The sequence below is a fragment of the Phocoena sinus genome, chromosome 1 (assembly GCF_008692025.1).
Source record: "Phocoena sinus isolate mPhoSin1 chromosome 1, mPhoSin1.pri, whole genome shotgun sequence".
Lineage (NCBI taxonomy): Eukaryota > Metazoa > Chordata > Mammalia > Artiodactyla > Phocoenidae > Phocoena > Phocoena sinus.
This window is the reverse complement of record NC_045763.1, coordinates 130782424-130805569: the sequence shown is the minus strand read 5'-3', so window position 1 is coordinate 130805569 and position 23146 is coordinate 130782424. Positions and strand designations below refer to the sequence as shown.

The 23146-nt window shown below is 36.5% G+C and overlaps 1 protein-coding gene across 7 annotated transcripts in view; it reads right to left on the bottom strand.

The window, feature by feature from the left end:
* RABGAP1L (RAB GTPase activating protein 1 like) overlaps window positions 1-23146 on the bottom strand; it is a 705589-nt gene that overhangs the window by 603221 nt on the left and 79222 nt on the right. For all 7 annotated transcript variants that reach the window (XR_004351208.1, XR_004351209.1, XR_004351206.1 and 4 more), the window contains 4 exons: window positions 19651-19861; window positions 16332-16506; window positions 8247-8404; window positions 6875-6985 (listed from right to left, as the gene is read on the bottom strand). Coding sequence is in view for 3 of the 7 variants with exons in the window: in XM_032641784.1 (XP_032497675.1) it covers window positions 6875-6985; window positions 8247-8404; window positions 16332-16506; window positions 19651-19861 (655 nt within the window). In the remaining 4 variants the exon portion in view is untranslated. The remainder of the gene's footprint in view (window positions 1-6874; window positions 6986-8246; window positions 8405-16331; window positions 16507-19650; window positions 19862-23146) is intronic.

Sequence of the window (23146 nt, the reverse complement as noted above, 5' to 3'; positions counted from 1 at the left end):
GGAAGATTAACCACCAAGACCTCTCACAGAGGCCCCTCTATGTGAATCCAAGACCCAGCTCCACTGAACTGCCAGCAGCCTCTAGCACTGGATGCCTCACATAAAACAACAAAGACAGGAACACAAACACACCCATCAGTACACAGACTACCTAAAGTCATACTAAGCTCACAGACACCCCAAAACACACCACCTGACACGGCCCTGTTCAACAGGGGGAAGACTCAACTCCACCCACCAGAATGCAGGCACAAGTCCCTCCCAACACGAAGCCTACGCAAGTCACTGGACCAGCCTCACCACTGGGAGCAGAGCTAACAGAAGCAAGAGGAACTATGACCCTGCAGCCTAGGGACAGGAAACCTCAAATATTGTAAATGAGACAAAATGAGAAGACAGAGAAATATCTTTCAGGCAAAGGAGCAAGATAAAAACACACAAGACTGAATAAATGAAGAGGAAATAGGCAAACTGCCTGAAAAAGAATTCAGAGTAATGACAGTAAAGATGACACAAAATCTCAGAAATAGAATAGAGAAAATACAGGAAATGTTTAACAAGGACCTAGAAGAACTAAAGAGCAAACAAACAGTAATGGACAATACAATAACTGAAATTAAAGATACGCCAAAAGGAATCAATAGCAGAACAACTGACGCTGAAGAACAGATAAGTGAGCAGGAAGATAGAATGGTGGAAATAACTGCCGCAAAGCAGAGTAAAGAAAAGGAATGAAAATAATGGAGGACAGTCTCGGAGACCTCTGGGACAACATTAAGCGCACCAACATTTGAATTATAGGTGTCCCAGAAGAAGAAGAAAAAAAGAAAGGGTCTGAGGAAATATTTGAAGAGATTATAGTCAAAAACTTCTCCAACATGGGAAAGGAAATAGTCAATCAAGTCCAGGAAGTGCAGAGAGCACCATACAGGATAAGCCCAAGGAGAAACACGCCAAGACACATATTAATCAAACTAACAAAAATTAAACACAAAGAAAAAATATTAAAAGCAGCAAGGGAAAAGCAACAAATAACACAGAAGGGAATCCCCATAAGGTAAACAGCTGATCTTTCAGCAGAAGCTCTACAGCCCAGAAGGGAGTGGCAAGATATATTTAAAGTGATGAAAGGGAAAAACCTACAACCAAGATTACTCTACCCAGCAGGGATCTCATTCAGATTTGACAGAGAAATCAAAGGTTTACATACAAGCGAAAGTTAAGAGAATTCAGCACCAGCAAACCAGCATTACAACAACTGCTAAAGGAACTTCTCTAGACAGGAAACACAAGCGAAGGGAAAAACCTACAAAAATAAACCCAAAACAATTAAGAAAATGGTAATAGGAACATACATATCAATAATTACTTGAAATGTAAATGGATTAAATGCTCCAACCAAAAGACACAGCCTGGCTGAATGGATACAAAAACAAGACCTATACATATGCTGTCTACAAGAGACCCACTTCAGACCTAGGGACACATACAGACTGAAAGTGAGGGGATGGAAAAAGGTAGTCCATAAAAATGGAAATCAAAACAAATCTGGAGTAGCAATATTCATATCAAACAAAATAGTCTTTAAAATAAGGACTATTACAAAAGACAAAGAAGGACACTACATAATGATCAAGGGATCAGTCGAAGAAGAAGATATAACAACTGTAAATATCTATGCACCCAACACAGGAGCACCTCAATACATAAGACAAATGCTATAAGAGGGGAAATCAACAGTAACACAATAATAGTAGGGGACTTTAACACCCCACTTACACCAATGGATAGATCACCCAAGCAGAAAATAAATAAGAAAACACAAGCTTTAAATGACATATTAGACCAGATTAATATTGATATTGATATCAATTGATTATTGATATTTAATTGATATTTATAGGACTTAATTAATATTTATAGGACATTCCATCCAAAAACAACAGAATAGGACTTCCCTGGTGGCACACTGGTTAAGAATCCACCTGCCACTGCAGGAGACATGGGTTCAAGCCCTGGTCTGGGAAGATCCCACATGCTGCGGAGCAACTAAACCCATGCACTGCAACTACTGGGCCTGCATTCTACAGCCCACTTGCCACAACTACTGAAGCCCACAAGCCTAGAGCCCATGCTCCACAACAAGGAGAAGCCACCACAATGAGAAAACCATGCCCCACAAGGAAGAGTAGCCCCTGCTCGCCACAACTACAAAAGCCCATGCACAGCAACGAAGACCCAATGCAGCCAAAAAATAAATAAATATATATATTTTTTCAAAAAAGCAGAATACACTTTCTTCTCAAGTGCACATGTAACATTCTCCAGAACAGATCGCATCTTGGGTCACAAATCAAGCCTTGGTAAATTTAAGAAAATTGAAATCACATCAAGCATCTTTTCCAACCACAACACTATGAGACTAGATATCAGTTACAGGAAAAAAAGTGTAAAAAAATACAAACACATGAAGGTTAAACAATATGCTGTTAAACAACCAAGAGATCACTGAAGAAATCAAAGAGGAAATCAAAAAATACCTAGAAACAAATGACAATGAAAACACGATGACGCAAAACATATGGGATGCAGCAAAAGCAGTTTTAAGAGGGAAGTTTACAGCAATACAATCCTACCTCAAGAAACAAGAAACACCTCAAGTAAACAACCTAACCTTACACCTAAACCAATTAGAGAAAGAAGAACAAAAAACCCGAAAGTTAGCAGAAGGAAAGAAATCATAAAGATCAGACCAGAAATAAATGAGAAAAGAAATAACAGAAACAACAGCAAAGATCAATAAAACAAAAAGCTGGTTCTTTGAAAAAAAAAATTGATAAGCCATTAGCCAGACTCATCAGGAAAAGAAAGAAGACTCAAATCAACAGAATTAGAAATGAAAAAGAAGTAACAACTGACACCTCAGAAATACAAAGGATCATGACAGACTAATTGGTGACACACCAATCACAAGCACTGAAACTGAAACTGTAATAAAAATCTTCCAACAAACAAAAGTCCAGGACCAGATGGCTTCACAGGCAAATTCTACCAAGCACTCAGAGAAGAGCTGACACCTATCCTTCTCAAACTCTTCCAAAATATAGCAGAGGGAGGAACACTCCCAAACTCATTCTATGAGGCCACCATCACCTTAATACCAAAACCAGACGAAGATGTCACAAAAAAAGAAAACTACAGGCCAATATCTATGATGAACATAGATGCAAAAATCCTCAACAAAATACTAGCAAACAGAATCCAACAGCACATTAAAAGGATCATACACCATGATCAACTGGGGTTTATCCCAGGAATGCAAGGATTCTTCAATATACACAAATCAATCAATGTGATACACAGTATTAAACTGAAGGGTAAAAAGCATATGATAATCTCAATAGATGTAGAAAAAGCTTTCAACAAAATTCAACACACATTTACGATAAAAACTCTACAGAAAGTGGGCACAGAGGGAACCTACATGACATAATAAAAGCCATATATGACAAACCCACAGCGAACATCATTCTCAATGCTGAAAAACTGAAACCATTTCCTCTAAGATCAGGAACAAGACAAGGGTGCCCACTCTCACCACTATTATTCAACATAGTTTTGGAAGCTTTAGCCACAGCAATCAGAGAAGAAAAAGAAATAAAAGGAATCCAAGTTAGAAGAGAAGAAATAAAACTCTCACTGTTTGCAGATGACATGATACTATACATAGAAAATCCTAAAGATGACACCAGAAAACTACCAGAGCTAATCAATGAATTTTGTAAAGTAGCAGGATACAAAATTAATGCTCAAAATTAAGGCTCCCAGACTTCAGACTATACTACACAGCTACAGTAATCAAGACAGTATGGTACTGGCACAAAAACAGAAACACAGATCAATGGAACAGGATAGAAAGGCCAGAGATAAACCCATGCAACTCTGGTCATATTAACTTTGACAAAGGAGGCAAGAATATACAATGGAGAAAACACAGCCTCTTCAATAAGTGGTGCTGGGAAAACTGGACAGCTACATGTAAAAGAATGAAATTAGCACACTCCCTAACACCATACACAAAAATAAACTCAAAATGGATTAGAGACCTAAATGTAATACCAGATACTATAAAACTCTTAGAGGAAAACATAGGAAGAACACTCTTTGACATAAATCATAGCAAGATCTTTTTTGATCCACCTCCTAGAGTAATGGAAATAAAAACAAAAATAAACAAATGGGACCTAATGAAACTTAAAAGCTTTTGCACAGCAAAGGAAACCATAAACAAGACCAAAAGACAACCCTTAGTATGGGAGAAAATATTTGCAAACGAATCAATGGACAAAGGATTAATCTCCAAAATCCACAAGCAGCTCATGCAGCTCAATTTCAAAAAAATAAACAATCCAATCCAAAAATGGGCAGAAGACCTAAATAGACATTTCTCCAAAGAAGACTTACACATTGCCAACAAACACATGAAAAGATGCTCAACATCGCTAATCATTAGTGACATGCAAGTCAAAACCAAAATGAGGTATCACCTCACACTGGTCAGAATGGTCATCATCAAAAAATCTACAAATAATAAATGCTGGAGAGGGTATGGAGAAAAGAGAACCCTCCTACACTGTTGGTGGGAATGTAAATTGATACAGCCACTATGGAGAACAGCATGGAGTTTCCTTAAACTAAAAATAGAACTACTATATGACCCAGCAATCCCACTACTGGGCATATTCCCTGAGAAAACCATAATTCAAAAAGAGTCATGTACCACAATGTTCATTGCAGCACTATTTACAACAGCCAGGACATGGAAGCAACCTAAATGTCTCTTGAAAGATGAATGGATAAAGAAGATGTGGCACATATATACAATGGAATATTACTCAACCATTAAAAAGAACGAAATTGGGTCATTTGTAGAGACGTGGATGGACCTAGAGACTGTCATAAGAGTGAAGTAAGTCAGAAAAACAAATACTGTATAATAACGCATATATTTGGAATCTATGAAAATGGTACTGATGAACCTAGTGGCAGGGCAGGAATAAAGATGCAGATGTATAGGACAGACTTGAGGACACAGCGGGGGAAGGGGAAGCTGGGACTAAGTGAGAGAGTAGCACTGACATATATACACTACCAAATGTAAAATGGATGGCTAGTGGGAAGCTGCTGAATAGCACAGGGAGATCAGCTCGACGCTTTGTGACAACCTAGAGGGGTGGGATAGGGAGGATGGGAAGGAGGCTCAAGAGGAAGGGGATATAGGGATGTATGTATATATATATATATATATATATAGCTGATTCACTTTGTTGTACAGCAGAAACTAACACAACATTATAAAGCAATTATACTCCAATAAAGATGCAAAAACTAAATATAGTATAAAAAATAAAAAAGAAATAAGAAAAATAAAAAGAGGGAAAGGGATGTATTCTTCAAAAATGTCCATTTTGATGGGACTTCCTGGTGGCACAGTAATTAAAGAATCTGCCTGCCAATGCAGGGGACACAGGTTTGATCTGTGGTCTGGGAAGACCCCACATGCTGCAGAGCAACTAAGCCCGTGCACCACAACTACTAAGCCTGCACTCTAGAGCCCACAAGCCACAACTACTGAAGCCCGCACACCTAGAGCCCGTGCTCCACAACTACAGAAGCCACCGCAATGAGAATCCTGCACATCACAACAAAGAGTAGTCCCTGCTCACCACAACTAGATAAAGCCCGCATGCAGCAACAAAGATCCAGTGCAGTCAAAAATAATAAATAAATAAATTTATTTATTTAAAAAAAAAAGTCCATGTTTTAAAAGAGAGAGAAAGACTGTGGAAATCTTTCCAAATTAAAGAAACCTAAAGACATATGGCAGCTAAATGCAATATCTGACCCTAATGTAAATCCCAAATTGGATGGGGGGAAAGGATGGTATTGGGTTAACTGACAAAATTAGAGACAAATAGTAGGTTAGATAAAAAGTATTGTATGAAAGCTAAGTTTACTGAGGTTGATACAAATAATGTGGTTAAATAAGAGATATTCGTATCCCTATTTTTAGGAAATACAGATTTCCTAAGGAAGTAGATAGGGATAAAACACCATGATGTATGTAACTTACTCTTAAATTGTTTAGAAAAACAATCACGTGTGTGCGCGTGTGTGCCAGGGTGGAGGGAGGGAGAGAAAGACTGAGAGACAGAGAGAGAGAGATTGAGAAAGTGGGTGCAAAGCAAATGGGGTAAAATGTTATTAATAAGTGATTCTGAGTAAAGAGCATGCAGGTATTCTCTGTACTAGGTTTTTTTTCTTTTTTTTAAAGTCTTCTGTAAGTTTGAAATTACCTCTAAATAAAAAGATTAAAATATTGCTATGTCTACTGCTAACAGAAAAATTAAAATATAGACATAAATATATAAACGCATGCAGACACACGTGTGTGTATATATGTGCATGTGTGTTTATATATTTTAAAGAGGTATCTCTTAAAAATTCTGATATCTTAGTAACTTAATGGACTTTTTAATAATCAAAATGATTGAGAAATTAAGGTATTTGTCCTATATGTAAATAAGGGAGAGACGGAAAAAGCCCAAATAGGGTAGAAGCAGTTATTACTGATAAAACAAAGCCATTTCATGTTTATTTCCCCCATCAATTGACATTTTCAATGAACCAGTTATATCTAACTTATTTAAGTGGGGAAAGCATTAGGTTTCTCATTCTCACTTTTAAATGGAGAAACTGAAGCATGGTGAAAAGCCACCGTAAGTAATACAGCTGAGATTCAATAGTATGTCTCTTGAAACACAGTAACAATGTCAATACAAGTTTTGGTAGCATTTAGGAGCAAGCTGCTTACCTCTCAATAGCTAATTCTTTGTTAGAAAGTTGCTGCACTGTAATCACAACCTTCTTCTCTATTCCTTGTTTTAATTTGAAATAAAATTTATCTCTATCCTTAGGCACAGGACTGAAATATGCAAAAAGAACAGGAATTAACAATAATTAAAAACAATAAAAAAGATCTCTCTTTCAAGGTTAGAATGAGCCAACAAACTATTTAAGCAACAACACCCTTATTCTTAAGATATCCTAACTCTCATCTTGCCACAGAGTAACTACAAACTTTACAGTCAGCAAAACAGAGTTGTTATTAATTTTTAAACTGGGTTTACAAGAGCCTTATAATTTATCTCTAACGAGATTAAAAACAAAACTTTTTAAATGACACCATTTCAAATTTTAGTTTTTAAATTTTAACACATTTAGGAACATGGTTTATTTAATTACTTTTAAGACTGTCACATTTCTGGTTTAGCTGGCTGCATGAATGCCTTTAACACAGTGAAACCCAAGGCAAAAACTGAGAAGAGCTTACTTTTAAACATCTAGAGTTTGAGATGACTGTGACAAATCCAAGTAAATATAAATAAAAGATGAACAAACAGGTACAGATCAGGGCAAGTTAAATTCTAGCCTAGGCCAGACTGACAATTCTCAAGAATTAGTTCATTAAAACAATAAGTGTCTAAAAGAAACAAAACAAAAACAGTTTAGTGTCTAAAATATAGGTTGCCTTATCTGAAAAGGAAAAATACTTTTAGCAACTTATTTGACCTACGACTCAACTTCTCTATCTGTAAAAAACAGGTAAAATACCTACCTAACAATTATGGTTAGAAACAAAGGCAAAGTAAAGGCCCATAACTGATCATTAAAGAGTATAACTGTTTCCTATTATCTGCCTATTTTTGAACTAAAGAAGAACATTCCAAATACACAGCAGAAGGAAATGGTTAATTAAATGATGGTCAAACCATACAATATACTACTGGTAACCATTAAAAATGATTTTAAGAATATTTTAATTGAAAAATTCTTATATCATGAAGTTAAAAGAAAAAACTATATATATATATATACAACTGTATAAAAATACACCCTAGAAATCAAATATTAAAAGTGATTGTGGCTGACAAAACCATAGCTTTTTATTCTAATTTTATTATTTTACTAAATTTTCTACAGTAAATATCAGTATTTTAAAATATTAAGAAAATAATTTACATAAAACATCTGAAAAGTATAACAAAAGTAAACCATGCATTCACCAGTGAAATATTTATCATCCTAAAGCTTTATACCAACATTGCATATTCTGGAAACTTTAAATTAGCCAATATTATATTTCAGACACAATACCAATTTTTAATCTTTCCAAACAACCTCACCTAAAGTTTCCTTTTCCATCATCTTCTTTTACCTCCAAGGAGACACTGAAGGTAAATACATCACTGTCAGGGGTAGGAATAACTGAGTCTTTAACATCAGATACTTGTCTAGAAGACCGTTTGAAAGCTGTACAGAAACTATACAAAATTCTGCTTACCTAAAAGAATAAAAATGGAAACAATATTAGACAAAGATTTAACTGCATTTTGATAAACTTCTTTCCTAATTCTTGAATCTATTATTTCCCATGGTCACAATGTTCTTTAGCAGATAAAGTAGATATAGTCTAAGCATATACACACACACACACACACACACACACACAGAGTTTGTAATATACAGTGTGTATATATACATAGTATAAGCATATATACACACACACAGTTGACCCCTAAACAACATGGGTTTGAACTGCATGGGTCCCCTTATATGCAGATTTTTTTCAACAGTAAATACTACAGTAGTATACAAGCCACGGTTGGTTGAAGTGGCAGATGCGGAAGAGTGGATAAGGAGGAACCGCTCATATGGAAGGCCAACTATAAATTATACATGAATTTTTGACTGCACAGAGGGTCAGCGCCCCTACGACATGCCACCCCCCCAGCCCCAGCGCACTGTTCAAGGGTTAACTGTAGTTTGCTTCTTTCAATCTGGCATTTAAACACCAAAATAAAGACGTTTAATTTAAAGTCACAAAAGAAGCTGTGTGTATGTATAGATGTTTCTATGACCCCTAAGATACTATATTGCAATGAATGAAGCCTAAGATAATTACTAGAATGATACTGGCATCTAAACCTTCCCAATGAACACACACAAACAAGGTTTTAGGCCAAGGTGTCAATTTCTCTTTTCACTTCTCTCAGCTTCAGAGGGCTAGATCCTGAGGCATAGAATAAATACTGTTTTTTGCAAAAAGAAAACATGGTAGCATGATTTAAAGAACTTCCAGTATTGTTAATGTTGTTGTTGTATAAATGTGTCATAGAATGAATGAATCCTGAAATGTTCTTATCTAATTTATTAGTATTAAGCCACCCTGGTGACTTTATATACACACACATACATAAATATATGTATGTGTGTATAAATATGGATGGCTTTTACTCCTCCCCTAAAGTGGAGGAGTACTCTACATCCCACACTCTTCCAGACGGTATTATCTTCCTTGGTTCCAAAAGAAGCATCAAACTAGTCTGCTTCAAACACAAAAGAACTTCCAAATCTCTCAGGCCCCTCATGGGTTGAACAAATAAAAACAAGATGAAATAAGAAGGGTTTGAACAAAGTTCATATTTTCAAAATCTCACACTGGGAGGTACTAGTAAAGAAACTTCTCTGAATATTAAATCCTTCACTTTAGATAAAGTGAATTCAAATTATTCTTTGTATTAATCTAGGATTATAATATTTTATAATTTGCTTGAAATAAGAGCACTCTCATTAACAGTAGAATTTCTTCAAGTATAGGGGTCTTTCCTCATTATTCTATTTTTATTATATTCATACATTCTCTAACACATACATATTCTAACACATTCAATGGTCCTCAAACTTCCAATGGCCACACTTACATCCAGTAATCAATGATTACCCTAAACTGCCTTTTCAGTGCCAAATCAATAGTTTTCTAAATTAACTGACTTACACAGGTTAACTGTGTAAGAATGCTGCCTGCCAGCCTAAAGTTCAACTTCAATCAATAGCATCATATTTGTATCACTGCATTCATAAAATTTTTTAATATGTTAAAGTTATCTCATTATAATTTTATATAAATGAGTAACAACAAAGCAGCAAAGGATTCATATTAATAATAACTGTAGACCTCAAATCTTATACAATTAAGACAATTATAAGTTCATTCATTCATTCAACCAATACTTTTTGAGTGCCTTCTGTGTACTAAGTATTATTCTAGGAGAGAGGGATACAGCCGTGTACGTGGAGCTTTCATTTCAGCACATGTAAGTTGAATGTGCTTGGGGTGAATGGGAGGAATCATTAGGTAAGGCAAAAACAGATATGTTCAGCCTCAACTGGACCCTTATTGGACTTAGCTCAATAATTTAAATGTTATAGAGGAAAACAGAATCAAAGAACATGCTAGAAATAAGTCACTGAAGATTATGCCTACAAGGTAAAGTGTAAACAGGGACTTTAAACTATTTTCAGTACTTTGAGTACTGCCTACTTCCTAACTCCAAATAAAATGTGACGTCTCTTATTTATATTTTATGTGTATTTAAGAAAACATTTTTAAGCATATTTTTAAGAAAACATTATATGTGAAAACAGAATACCTGTACTTAGTTTTTGATACATTAGTAAAGTTAAACCCCAACCCTATTTATTATTTTTTCTTCTCTCCTATATTCTTCTATTTCATTTTCTTTGTATCAGAGCTGTCCACAAGCCTACACATCATGCCACACCAAAAACAAAGTCAAAGAACTTGGTGAATTCTAAAGTAGATGGGCAAGGCTCAGGAATGTCTTTTGAAAAAGGCTAAGCATATGAGGCTGAGCCAGAGTGGTAGAGAATGATGGGGGGGAAATCAGCCTACACCTTTCTCTCTTCTTGGAGGAAGGACACAACAGTACCTTAACAGCAATCAAACTGCATTTAATCCTGACCAGTCTTAGAAGTTGCTATTTCCAACAACAAGGTTAAAATCATTTGTGACTTCTAGAGTCTGTGAATAAGCTGGAATGATGATCCAAGAATTGGTAAGGTAGAGTAGCTTCAAAAACAATGATTATCAATGTCTATAGTTATTGGAACAAATTGGGTAACCAATTTCATCATGAAAAAATTTAAAACATAATACCATGGAAAACATTTCTATACACGTCACAATATTAAATACACACACAAACACACACGCACACACAATAATCTAGAACAGGCATTTTCTTTGCAGAAGTCAAAAGGTTTATTGACAAATAATACAGTACAATTTTTCCCCAGAGGCAGTACCTACCTACAGAAAGCATTAGTTAAACACAAAACTATCTCTTGGAGTTGTTGTTGTTTTTGAAGAGGTGGGCAGGAGGACACATGTAGATATGTGGAAAGGAGACAAACCAAAATCTTAATTCTGATGGAATTCTGAGTAACTTTTATTTTCTTTTGTATTTCAGTATATTCCAAATTCTCAATTATTACACATTAACAGTCCAAGAAATGCTATTAAATGAAATGTTTACTTAAAATAAGTAATACAGGGGGACTTCCCTGGTGGTCCAGTGGTTAAGAATCCACCTTCCAATGCAGGGGACGCAGGTTTGACCCCTGGTCAGGGAACTAAGATCCCCACATGCAGAGGAGCAACTAAGCCTGTGCACTCTAGAGCCTGCACCACAACTAGACAGCCTGCATGCCGCAACTACTGAGCCTGCGTGTCGCAACTAGAGAGAAGCCCGCACGCCACAACAAACAGCCCGCACACCACAACAAAAGATCCCATGTGCCGCCTGTTGGTGGGAATGTAAATTGATACAGCCACTGTGGAGAACAGTATGTAGGTTCCTTAAAAAACTACAAATGGAACTACCATATGACCCAGCAATCCCACTACTGGGCATATACCCTGAGAAAACCATAATTCAAAAACAGTCATGTACCAAAATGTTTATTACAGCTCTATTTACAATAGCCCGGACATGGAAACAACTTAAATGTCCATCATCGGATGAATGGGTAAAGAAGATGTGGCACATATATACAATGGAATATTACTCAGCCATAAAAAGAAATGAAATTGAGCTATTTGTAATGAGGTGGATAGACCTAGAGTCTGTCATACAGAGCGAAGTAAGTCAGAAAGAGAAAGACAAATACCGTATGCTAACACATATATATGGAATTTAAGAAAAAAAAAATGTCACGAAGAACCTAGGGGTAAGACAGGAATAAAGACACAGACCTACTAGAGAATGGACTTGAGGATATGGGGAGGGGGAAGGGTAAGCTGTGACAAAGCGCGAGAGAGGCATGGACATATATACACTACCAAACATAAGGTAGATAGCTAGTGGGAAGCAGCCGCATAGCACAGGGAGATCAGCTCAGTGCTTTGTGATCGCCTGGAGGGGTGGGATAGGGAGGGTGGGAGGGAGGGAGACGCAAGAGGGAAGAGATATGGGGACATGTGTATATGTATAACTGATTCACTTTGTTATAAAGCAGAAACTAACACACCATTGTAAAGCAATTATACTCCAATAAAGATGTAAAAAAATAAATAAATAAAAAATAAAGTAACTGGGAAGTGACCCCCACATTAAAAAAAAAAAGATCCCATGTGCCGCAACTAAGACCCGACCCAGCCAAATAAATAAATAAATAATTTTTTAAAAATAAATTAAAAATAACATAGCAAATTCTTCGAAGATAAAGCCTTTTCACTAATATTGGTGAAAAAGGAGCAACTCTTTTAAAAACATTTATCAAGAAAATGTTCACCCAAAAAAGTAAATGTAGAAAAGTTATCCTATAAAAGATACCCGGAAAAATATGTGTTAAAATTTTAAAAACTTGCTCAAGTATGTTACTAATTGAAAGGAGCTAAAACAAGAGGCAACCATACAAGAACTTTTTTAATTACAAAAATCAATTTATTTGAGAAAAACAACATAACTTCCAAATTAATTTCCAAAATAAGGCATTTTGCTAAAATACCATCTCAATAAATATATGTTTAGCAATAATATTTTCTCATACAAGGAATTAGGTTTTCTTTTATATAGTAGTGTACCAGCAACCCTAAGAAAAACCAATGCATTAAGAGTAAAGATGTTCCTAATGATACCCTTGGTATTATGAAATACCTCTGAATGCCTGTAACACCAGCTGATAAAAACCTGCTTCTAAAACACAACACTGAGAACTGATAATAATGGTAAGTATGTCATAACATACAAACAAACAGCAAAATCTGTTTTGAAGAAAATGGTTACACTGAGTAGTAGAAATAAATTCTTAAAGAGAGTCAACTAATTATCTTTAAAAACAGTTTTGTGTAATATATTCATAAAGATGCAACAAGAATAGATGCCTCTCTGGCTTTTTGCACTGTGCTTTCTGATACTCTGCTCTGTCTGTAATTCTTCAGCAGAACTCTAGCACATCATTCTCCCTGTACAAAGATCAGCATCAAGATACTTCTGGCTGGATTCCCCAACTCTTTTGCCATAGATAATTGAGATCCACTCCAGCAGAGTCCCACAGAAGAACAGCCAGGGCAATAAGTCAAATGTGTCCTAACCCTTCTGTGGGAACCCCTAATCCTTGTGTCACAGGTCCAACAAAGCCATCACCCTCACTGGGCTTCCCCTCTACCACTGTTGTGTCTGCTGCTTGTGGCATATTATGGTGAAATAAGAGCACATCAAAGTGATAACTGGTAGTGGCAGCCATGCTGCTACTCCCTCTTGAGAAGATGTCTTCTTGCCTTTAACTGGCAAACTTCTTCAAATCTCATCCAGGGACTCTGCAAACAATGGAAAACAAATTAATGCCACTGCTGCATGGTACATATTTAAGCAATAAGAATGTCAGTCATCTGTTCCTGAGCTATCTTTGCCAATTGTCTGTGTCCATTAAGAGGGACCTAAATACTAAGGACTAATGTTGTCCCTTCACCACATAACAAGAAACTTCCAGGAACCAGATAACTAGACAACCAGTAAATGCAACAAAAAGACAAGTAATTATTTTTTGAGGGGAGAGAGGAAGATATCAGACATTCTATAAAAGGCATGAGTAAAACCCAAAGGTTGCTGGAATGCAAGCTATATGACCGAGAAATCCCTTTATAAAGCATAATTGAAAGGTAAAAATCTATATTTACTTTTTATAATAAAGCAACAGGAAAGCTGTGACTGAAAATTAAATGGGTCTTCAGAGTCATAAACTTCCTTAGGAAACCAGCTTCATCATCTGTTCTCTCAGCCTTTGGATAAGGAAAGGGTAACCATAAAATTTGTCAGCCAAACCAGAGCACTTTTGAGAATAAAATGAAGTGCTTTAATAATATACTTGGACAACAGTCATAAACTAGGACTGCTCCAGGCAAAGAGGAGCATAAGGTCACTAGTCTAAATAAATACCATCTATGTTATGGAAATGTCATGAGTATCAAGTAAATGCCTAGCGCAGTGCCAGGCATAAGCCCTATATTTATACCGGGTTGTTATAGAAATGATCTCTCATAATAAAGTTCAATGAAAACTGTCATTTATTTCTCCTTCAAACAATGAATTTTACCACCAATGTCCCAGAATGTAACACTTTGAAAAATTTACTCAAAAAAATTAAATAATAAATGGATATCACTTTATCACAACCTACAATGTACCAAATATCCTCTCCAGAAATACAATTAATCCTATTTAATACTATATCCAAAATGGTCAGGCCAAGAATTCCCCCTCAGTTTTATCCACTGCTTACCCACTGTTAAAGCTCTCAAAAATGACAAATATCCCCCCCATAAACAAGTAGATGCTATAATCCAAAAAGAGAGTTTCATACCATCACAGTTATGAAAAATGCTTGCAACCAGGTGCCTTTCAATTTCCTTCTACAGCAGTGTTTCTGCCTCTCCAAGCAGCAGGTTCTCCAATTCTTCAAAGTTCTCTTTCTTACTGTTGAGCACCAGTTATCCAGAATCCACACAGGTATGCTAAATGACGGTTGCCAACATGAAATGCCAGGTCTCTACCATCTGCTTCCCCACCTCTGTAGTGGAGTTGTAAGGATCAGAAATAGACCCCCCAATTTACAAACACACACACACATTCTTTCAACATATTTATATCCACTGCCTCCTACGTGCCAGGCATACTTGTACTCATTCACTCTACCTATCACACGCTTGGCCAAGTAGTCAGTATAGGTATATGTATAGGTATGTATGTGTGTGTAGGTATATATACATACACACATTGGGATGAAACAGATTCAGAACTATATAAAAAACAAACAAAAAGAAACAAATTTGAACTTCTTACACAGGCATGGTTCTGACAGAGAACTTCTATGTCTGTACATGTTCATTTTAGTGTAAAAAAATTAATCACCAGGGCATAATAACAACTGACATACCCCTCACGCTTAGTATCAGTCACACAGAAATCTACATTTCTATGAGTTCCCATGTTGTGGCCAGAAATAAACTCTCAGAACTCCTGTTAATATAATGGTTTATTTATGTTTCATAGTAAAGAGAAAATAGAACAACTGCTACTTTCAGCATTTTCTGCTGACAACTTATATTTCCAAAAGCAAACACACCTGAGACCTTGCCCATCCAAATCCATTTAATAATGCCTTTGAAATGGTTGTGTAAGTACTAAAGTTCTAAAAGTGCAAATTATTTTTAATTTGGGGAGAAATCAATAGATACAGAAAAGAAGGCAATTTCTCCATGTATGTAACAGCCATTTGATTCTGAGTCTAAGAATAAACTACCATTTAATAATTGGTAAGAGGAACTCACTGGCATCGTCAAAGGACTACAAGTTGACAACCCTGCTGTATGGGAGCATTTGTAGTTATAATTAATACCAGTTCTATAGAGCAAAAGCCAGCCTCTGAATGAGTGCACATAATAAATGATCACCAGTGAAAATCACAGACATCTATGAAACAATCTTACTGCAGTATCTAAGTGAAAGGCCCAGCAGAGAAACAGGTATTGTTACAGACATTTTTTAAAGTCACATAGACCAATCAACTTAGGCAAAACAATAAAAGAGGGGCAAAAATATTCTTCCTTTCTAAGTCTGAGCAATTACTACCATGGTGGGGTGGGAGGAAAGCTTATCAAGGGGGATTTTTCTGTTACATATGTTAAACTGAGAGAACCACTTTAGTGCACAGAGTTATCAGATTTAGCTTTCCATATGTGGCTCTATGCCATTATAAATATTAACTTTCTCTTCAGAAAGCTACTCCAAATTCATGTAATATGGTATATGGTCATACATACTAAATTATATGACAGTGAAATTAGAGTTTGAAAATATTACCCTAATTCATCTCAATAGCGAATTGCTACAACATATTATACTTACTGCCTCTTTAATTTCACAGGAGAAAACATGTATCTGGAATTCTTCTGAACCATGGGAACTCTCTGTAAATGCAAAGCAATTGCTCTCTACTGTCCCATCATGTCCACGTGCACAGAATAACACCTTATAAATTGGAAAAGATGCTATCTCCATGTTGTTGGATTGGTCTATGATTCTGCAGAACAGTGATGAAAAATGAGATAAAATATTAACTATCAAAGAACAAAGGCAAACACTTTTACTATGCCAATAACATACAAAATAACTATCTTAAAATCACAAAAATAAACTGGTACTAATAAAGCAAGAAAACAATTATCTTCATATTTTTGCTATACACACACACAAACACACAAATTCTTCAACTTCTTTTGACAATTACTTCATTTTTGTGTCCTATGATCAAATTCATTTACTTTCAAAGCCAAGTATACACTGCCTGGTAAAATCAATGTCATACATCCCTAAATGCTAGTCTTGTTCTGTTATGGCAAGAGGAATGCCAGTAAAAAATAGCACAGACCATCTCTGGAGAGTTCATTTCTATTTAAAGCAGCACCTGTAAGTTTATCCAAGTCCAGGTCATTCATCGTTCAACAAAGACTTCTCTTACCCTAAAAAAGGTCAGAGTGGTTCCAAAGATAAACTTAACAATGGAATTTAAGAGGTAAAAGGAGTTTGTGGGACTTAGGAGCAAATATTTCTCTGACTTTCCCTGTACAAATCCTAAGCTCTAGTTTGATCCAAAACCTCAAGACCACCTCAGGATCTCAAATTGTAGAACTGAGGGGGACCTACTAGGAATAGAGAGGCAAATCACTAAGTCTTTGTTAAGGTATGTTTGGCACTTTGAAACTCAATAGATACAAATATCAAAATGCCTTTTACTGTTAAGAGATATCATACAAACAATATACCTACAAAACGTTTTCCTGAAAAAGTCAAAGCATTTTTACCAAAACCTTGTTAAATTTATATTGCTATTATTTTGGTACTTAGAACTTTTCTCACGTTCTAAACCTCAGAGAATGAGGCAAATCAGAAAGGGTTTGGAAAAGATTAAATCAGTCTTCAGAGAATAGTATAGGTTCAAGATACGTTCAACCTAATTTCCCAGACCTGGTTCATTTAGTTGTTCATTCAGCAAATATTTACTAAAAACCTGCTATGGACTGATACTGCTCTAGACAGTACTATCAGACAGAAGCTGTAGCAGGAAAAAATACCAATAACCTGCCCCCATGGAACTTATATTCTAGTGAGGAAGACAGACAATAAACAAATAAGCAAATAAATATAAAATATCAAGTCAAAGAAAAGTTCTATGAAGGAAAAAAGGCCCAGTAAAAAGAAAGAGGGATAGTTATGATATGATCGAAGGAGGATTCTTCTGACAATTTGGCAGTTTCTTACAAAACTAAATATACCCATACTATAGGATCTAGCAATTACACTCCTTGGTGTTTATTCAGATGAGTTAAAAACTTACATCTACACAAAACCCCGCACACAGATGTTTACAGAAGCTTTATTCATAATCGCCAAAACTTGGATGCAATCAGAATGGCAAATGGAAAAATAAACTGTGGTACACCCAGACAATAGCATATTATTCAGCACTAAAAAGAAATGAGCTATCAAGCCACAAAAAGACATGTAGGAACTCTTAAATGCCTATTATTAAGTAAAAGAAGCCAATCTGAAAGGGCTACTTATTACATGATTCCAACTATATAATTTACTGGAAAAGGCAAAACTATGGAGACAGTAAAAAGATCAGTGGTTGCCAGCGGTTGCAGGGAGGGACAAATGATCAGGCAGAAGGCAGGAATTTTCAAACAGTGAAAGTACTCTGTATGATATTCTACTGGTGGATACATGTCATTATATATTTGTCCAAACCCACAGAATGTACAACACCAAGAGTGAACCCTAAGGTAAACTATGGACTTTGGAGAATTATGTCAGTGTAGGTTCATCAACTGTAACAAATGTAGGGACTTCCCTGGTACTCCAGTGGTTAAGAATCTGCCTTCCAATGCAGGGGACGTGGGTTTGATCCCTGGTCCAGAAACTAAGATCCCACATGCTGTGGGGCAACTAAGCCAGCGCGCCACAACTACAAAGCCCACATGTGCACTCTGGAGTCCGCGCGCCACAACTACAGAGCCCATGCGCTCTGAAAAATATGCGCTCTGGAGTCCGTGCACCACAACTAGAGAGCCCGCGCACCGCAACAAAGAGCCCACGCGCCTCAACGAAAGATCCCATGTGCCGCAACTAAGATCCAACGCAGCCAAAAATAAATAAACAATTTTAAAATAAATTAAAAATTGTAACAAATGTACCATGTGGAAGAGGATGTTGATGGTGAGAGGTGTGTTTGGGGGAGGTGGAGGGATGCACATCTGGGATATGGGAAATCTCTGTACTTTGTGCTCAATTTTGCTGTGAACCTAAAAGTGATCTAAAAAATAAACCCTATTAAGAAAAACAGGAAGGAAGAAAAAGAAGCCTTCTTTTGATAAAAAGGTTTCTTGAGGTGAAACCGGAGAGAAGTGAAAAAGCCACTGGAAAACCAAGGAAAGCTTGTTTAGGCAGAGTAAAGAGACTACACAAAAGCCCTGAGGTAGGAATCCTGACTGATAGGCCCTGAGGCAGGATTCATGACTGTGTTTGAGAATGAGCAAAGAGGCTACTATGACTGGAATGTAGCAAATGAATGAAGTGAATGAATGAATGAAGTAAATGTAGTGAAAGAAGTGAGAGAGCAAAGGAGGGAGGGAAGAGAGGGGAGAAGGACAGAAGATCAGGTCAAAGCAGATCATCAGGGCCAGACATGGTAAGAATTTCAAATATAATCACAAGTGTGACTGGAGGCTACTGGAGGGCTGAATGTAGGAAAATAACAGTTATCTGATTTACATTTAAAGAAATTCAAGGTTCAGATGACATTAAATATTATTCCTAGTGAAGCATGTGAGAAAAAGCCATTTTGCTTCTTTCCAGTCTGACGTAAAGAGCTTGAAATCTAGGGATCACTCTAGTTTTCCGAACCACTGTTACAATGACAAGGTGAAACACAAATCATAGGTATTTTGACAGTTATAGTTGCATTTATAGCATTCTAAGCAAATTTTACAAATGCCCCTTGCAAATAAGGAATACAGTCTAAACCTAAACATGTTTACTTTGCATGGCTACAGAGTAAAAGTGAATTCAGAGTAAGTCCAAGGCCTCACTTATGATAAAATATCATCACCACTACCCAAAAAAACTTCACACATGTCTAAGGGGGTAATAAAGGATTAGAGCTTACCTCACAGAACCTTCCGGAACATTTGGCACATACAGAGTAACAGGAAAGGGGTGCTGACTGGAAGATTTCATAGTTGCCATTGCCCGTAACGCCTCCACTTCATTACGTGGGGAAGAAACCTTCATACATCCTAAGTAGGTCAGTTTGTTAAATAAAACACTATCTTCTTCAGGTATTCCACTTGGAGAAGATGGTCTGGGTGTAGAAATTTCTGAAGAAAAAAAAAAAAAGAAACACTCAAAAGTTAATATAAAACTTCACAGTATAATTTCATCTATTGCCCAAAAACAAATGAAAAATTGCAAATAAAATTTAGGTCTCTCTGTGTTTTCATTTCTTTTCATGTTTATCCTACATCTTAACTTAGAGTTTTGGAACTGGCCATTTTGTACTTCAGATCTCTCAAAGTATTATCTTACTAAGCTATGACTTCTTTAGAGGAAAAGAAAAAAAACATTCTAAGCTTTGTATTTTAAAAAATCAAAAATACGGAGTTCAAATGATATAAAACAGTAAGAAGAAAAGACTACACTAAAGACAGTGTGAATTATCCTAAAACGAATGAGAATTAAACAAAACTAAAATCCGTTAAAAGTGTTTCTGGTAAAGATCCTGCATAGCACCAAATTTATTAATCAGCCTAAATTCCTCAGCAAAAGTCAACAATGTTAAAATGTTCCATCTCATACTAATACCAACAAAGTCAAGCTCCTTATTTTTCTCCTTCCTAGCTTGCTGGCTTCTATAAAATATGTAAGTATTTCAATGAAAAATTTTTCCTCAAAATAATTACTTTGATGAACTACCCTATGATTGCTTCCCCCAATTCTTTAAGAAAAAAAAATCCACTTTAATTCTAAGCACAGCACGCATGTAGCAAAGTCCCAACTGTGGTTAGAGAGTATTTATCTGCATATATCAGGTAGTATAAAGCTTCCCCTCTGCCACTCTCCCCATCCCCACCTAAAAACCCACATTCAGCTAATCTCCAACTCTTCCCGCTACCCACATCCACGCTGTACAAAATTAAGCAGCCTGTCTCACCCAAACTAGATCCTTGTGACATGCTCTAACTCTCATTACCAGGATTACACTTACAGGATATTAATAAATAAGTCACAAAAGCCATTCCCAACCTCCCCACTCCAGCTCCCAAATATTATACTAAATCATGCACCCTTCACCACTTTTTTCTATTGAAAAACTAAAGCTATTCAAATGAAGTACTTCATCTACCATGTTCTTCAATCACTGAAACATGTTTTTTCCACTTTTGAATCAGTTCAATGTATATATTTCAAAAGGGACATATAAAAAACTACAAATACGTTTTAAGGCTAAATACAAACATGTCTAGAATATACATATATACATATATGCATTTTTGTTAATTTAGCAAGTACTTATGCAAAAACAATTATTTGCAAGATCGTATGGTAAAACTGTGCTTTGGTGACTGATGAACACGGTAGATCAAGTAGTTCAAATTGTCTAACGTATGTGTAACTGGAATTCTACAAAAGAGGAAAAGGTGGAGAAAAAGCTTTCTGAAGAAATAAATGTTTTACAAAATCTGTGTAGCTCACAGATTCATGAAACTCTGTATACCCCAAATACAAAAACAATACATAAATGGATCCAAAAAAGACAGATGACAAAATTGTAGACAAGACCGTTAAAGTAACTATTATAACTATGATAGAGGAATTAAAGAAAAACACCTAACAAAAGAAGGAGAAAAATGGAAGACAGAAAAAACAACCAAAAGAAATTCTAGAGCTAAAAAATGCAAGATCTGAAATGAAATATTCCCTGGGTGGATATAACAACTAATTCTAATTTGCATAAGAAAACAAGAATATTAAAGAAGATCCTTGGGATAAAGGAAAATGATACTAGAGGGAAACTGAAGAGCACCAAAAGTTATAAATATGAGGGAACGACTTTTTTCTTGCCATTTAATTTCTTTAAAATACAGCAGACTGCTGGTCATCCCCATTTGGAAATCTTATTAATCATTATGTCCAAAATTGAATTCATTAGATGTACACTGAACTATTCATGCCTTGAATAACTCTTGAATCCATCCCACTTTTCTTTGGCCCCATAGTCATTACCCAAATTACTACAGCAGTAACCTCCAGTCTTTCTTTCCCCCAATTTATTCTCCACACTGCAGCCACCAAGATCTTCCATAAAGATAGAAGAACTTCCATGGTGGCACAGTGGTTAAGAATCTGCCTGCCAATGCAGGGAACATGGGTTCAAGCCCTGGTCTTGGAAGATCCCACATGCCATGGAGCAACTAAGCCCGTGTACCACAACTACTGAGCCTGCGCTCTAGAGCCCATGAGCCACAACTACTGAGCCTGCATGCCACAACTACTGAACCCCGCAGGCCTAGAGCCGGTTCTCTGCAACAAGAGAAGCCACCGCCATGAGAAGCCAGTACACCACAACGAAGAGCAGCCCCCGCTCACTGCAACTAGAGAAAGCCTCCGTGCAGCAACGAAGAGCCAACACAGCCAAAAAATTAATTTATTTATTTATAAAAATAAATAACTAAATAAAATAAAATGCCAAAAAAAAAGATGAAAGAAAGAGAGAGAGGGAGGGAGAGAGGGAGAGAGGGAGGGAGGGAGGGAGGAAGAGAGGGAGGGAGGAAATAAACAGATATACCACACAAACACTAATTATAAGAAAACCAGAATGGCTATATTAATATCAGAAAAATCCGACTTCAAAACAACAAACAGTAACAGGAGAAAAGGGGACATTTCACAATGATAAAAGGGTCAATTTATAAGGAAAACATAATTTAAAAAGTGGCTATGCCCCTAATACCAGAGCTTCAAAATACTTGAAGCAAAAACTAGCAGAACTGAAGATCCTCAAACTGAACCAGTCAAATTGAAGTAACAAGTCTGCTATAGCTTCTATGTATTAACTGAAAACACTGGGCAGAATATAAAAAGTAACTACTTTTATAGAATATAAACAAGTAACTACTTGTTTTTTTTTTTTTAATTTATTTTATTTATTTTTGGCTGCATTGGGTCTTTGTTGCTGTGCGCAGGTTTTCTCTAGCTGCAGCGAGCGGGGACCACTCTTCGTTGTGGTGTACTGGCTTCTCATGGAGGTGGATTCTCTTGCTGTGGAGCACAGGTTCTAGGCGTGTGGGCTTCAGTAGTTGTGGCTCACAGGCTCAGTAGTTGTGGCTCACAGGCTCTAGAGCGCAGGCTCAGTAGTTGTGGTGCACGGGCTTAGTCGCTCCGCGGCATGTGGGATCTTCCAGGACCAGGGCTCAAACCCATGTCCCCTGCATTGGCAGGCGGATTCTTAACCACTGCGCCACCAGGGAAGCCCAGGATTGTTTTTTTTTTTTTAAAGCAAGTAACAACAGACAGATTGGAGAGAGGTCAAAACGTGAAGAACTACCAGTATAGTACTGAATTCCCTTTTACATTTTTTCATCCTTTATATCCCATATTTGACC